Source organism: Sander lucioperca, chromosome 7 (genome assembly GCF_008315115.2).
Source record: "Sander lucioperca isolate FBNREF2018 chromosome 7, SLUC_FBN_1.2, whole genome shotgun sequence".
In the NCBI taxonomy this organism is placed as follows: Eukaryota; Metazoa; Chordata; class Actinopteri; order Perciformes; family Percidae; genus Sander; species Sander lucioperca.
Genome location: NC_050179.1, coordinates 20,936,285 through 20,939,066, shown reverse-complemented (window position 1 = coordinate 20,939,066; position 2,782 = coordinate 20,936,285). Strand labels below are relative to the sequence as shown.

At 49.0% G+C, this 2,782-nt stretch overlaps 1 protein-coding gene across 5 annotated transcripts in view; it reads right to left on the bottom strand.

The window, feature by feature from the left end:
- Positions 1 to 1,245: 1,245 nt before the first annotated feature.
- rbl2 (retinoblastoma-like 2 (p130)) overlaps positions 1,246 to 2,782 on the bottom strand; it is a 28,695-nt gene continuing 27,158 nt past the window's right edge. For all 5 annotated transcript variants that reach the window (XM_036003477.1, XM_036003476.1, XM_036003475.1 and 2 more), the window contains 2 exons: positions 2,273 to 2,446; positions 1,246 to 1,418 (listed from right to left, as the gene is read on the bottom strand). In XM_036003477.1, coding sequence (XP_035859370.1) covers positions 1,251 to 1,418; positions 2,273 to 2,446 — 342 coding nt within the window. In that variant the 3' untranslated portion in view covers positions 1,246 to 1,250. The remainder of the gene's footprint in view (positions 1,419 to 2,272; positions 2,447 to 2,782) is intronic.

Below are 2,782 nucleotides of genomic sequence, written 5' to 3'. Positions count from 1 at the left end.
GTCTCCAGATACTGATAACCGATTGGTTTGTAGACGGGCTTCCCCGTCCTCTCGTATCCTCTCTCTGTGTCGGAGTTTTTTCTACTGACTGCTGATCTCTCCTACTGACTGCTGCTCTCTCCTACTGACTGCTGCTCTCTCCTACTGACTGCTGCTCTCCCCTACTGACTGCTGCTCTCTCCTACTGACTGCTGCTCTCCCCTACTGACTGCTGCTCTCTCCTACTGACTGCTGCTCTCTCCTACTGACTGCTGCTCTCTCCTACTGACTGCTGCTCTCCCCTACTGACTGCTGATCTCTCCTACTGACTGCTGCTCTCTCCTACTGACTGCTGATCTCTCCTACTGACTGCTGCTCTCTCCTACTGACTGCTGCTCTCCCCTACTGACTGCTGCTCTCTCCTACTGACTGCTGCTCTCTCCTACTGACTGCTGATCTCTCCTACTGACTGCTGCTCTCTCCTACTGACTGCTGCTCTCCCCTACTGACTGCTGCTCTCTCCTACTGACTGCTGCTCTCTCCTACTGACTGCTGCTCTCCCTTACTGCCGCGGCTCTTTTTGTTTTGTTGTGATGTTGAGAAGCGAGACACGGGAACTTTCTTTCTGGAGAATTTATTCAGAGACAAACAGAAACCTACACGGTACATTTCCTACCACTTAACAAGTAAACTGCTGATGTATTCTCAGCTCTGATAGCCGACAGCTGTCTGCTCTGAGCTCATTCACCGTCACTCTCTCATGTAGTCTACACACTAACCACTGAGCTATTCCTTAAAGGAGCTTCCCCAGTCTTGTAACACAAGGAGAGCCTGCCAGAGCTATTTGGTCCGAAAGTCCGAACCATCCAAAAAATGCTTTCACACTATAAACGAACTGGACCATGGTTCAGTTTGGTCCGGACCGAGACCACCTCTTTTTATCGGTCCTCCCTCTCTTCTCCAGGTTGGTTGGTGATTACTGAGGGAGTAGCCTACACCTCTGTTCAGCCCCCCCCCCTCCCCCCCCCCCTCTCTGTTCAGCCCCCCCTCCTCCCCCCCAGCCCCCTGGATGAAGGAGGGAGGATGATTTTGTAACAAGCTCCTCCTGTTCTTCCTTCAGTTATTTTACCATCAATGGTTACTCTCTGGTTTACTGGCTCCTAACTGTTTCCTGCTCTTTTCAAACGGGAAACTAACCCCGGTCTCCTGAGTCAAAGTCCTGTGTGTGTGTGTGTGTGTGTGTGTGTGTGTGTGTGTGTGTGCGCGTGTTCTCAGTGCGAGGAGCTGCGGTCGTTGGCGACGTCCTGCAGGCGGCGGATCAGAGCCGAGTGGTTGTCGGGACAAACCCTCTTGGGCGACGTCTCCTCGTCCAGAGCGAGGCTGCGCTTCCTGGTTGGAGTCTCTCCGGTCCGGATCATACTGTTGATCTCCTGCAGACGCTGGGGTCAGAGGTCAGAGGTCAGAGGTCACGTACACTTACACATCAGGGCTCCATGTGTGTGTGTCTGAGTGTCTGATGTGAACAACAATCTGTGAACCTGGTCCAGTATTAAACCAGAACCAAGCTGTAATGTAACCCTACAGGACTAATGTTCAGCAGCAGTTAGAGTCACTAAAAGTTCTGTTGTTGCTGCTGACAGACTCAGATTATTATTCTAAGTGTCTGACAACATTATGGGATGGATCCCTACAGAGATAGACCTTTTAGTTAAAGAGTAAGATCCTTTTAGTTTAACATGAAACAGCCCCGAAATCACCATCACCAAACTACACCAGACTCCATGTAAATAATCAGGACTTTTAGTGTGTATAGAGCCAGCATATTTCCACCAGACTCCATGTAAATAATCAGGACTTTTAGCGTGTATAGAGCCAGCATATTTCCACCAGACTCCATGTAAATAATCAGGACTTTTAGCGTGTATAGAGCCAGCATATTTCCACCAGACTCCATGTAAATAATCAGGACTTTTAGTGTGTATAGAGCCAGCATATTTCCACCAGACTCCATGTAAATAATCAGGACTTTTAGCGTGTATAGAGCCAGCATATTTCCACCAGACTCCATGTAAATAATTAGGGCTTTTAGCGTGTATAGAGCCAGCATATCTCCACATGTAAATGGGTGAATTAAGGGTGATTGTTGGAACAGTGGAAAGATGAACCAAGACGGCTTTTGATAGTTTGATTTAGTTTCTGTCCACTTTGAATGAAGTGTGTTTTATTATGATAAAAGTCCTGATTATTTACATTAGGACATTATCTTCTGCTCCTTGTCGGTGCTGTAACTCACGGTGGGGGGGCTGCTGCAGATGTAGTAGTAGATCTTGTCTCGGGCGCTGGGCGGTGTCGGGGCAGAGCCAGACTTGTGCGGGGAGATGTAGATGGAGTGTTTGCTGGACAGCAGCATCCGTCGGGGGGAGCCTGTCCTCAGGGTGGGGTACGGACACAGAGGGGGGGTCTCCACCTGCACACACAACACCAGACATGCCTTCTTCTTACCACCAATGATCCAGCAGACTTGGAAACATCAGTAATGTTCATACATACAAAAGAAAAGCAGAAACTTAGCATACTTTCACACTGACTATACTTGTCGCTTTCAACGTTTTAGTCGCTTTTGTCAACGCTTTGACACTTTTCGACTTGTGACGTGTGTCCCGCAGCGGTGGCCAGTCATGTAACAGAGATCAGACTTGTGGGTGTGTTTTGAGGTGGTGTGAGAGTCCCGTACAGGAAACAGGAAACATCACTGCCCAGTAGCGGAGATAGCGTGGGTGCTCTCTTTCACTCAGATATGTCA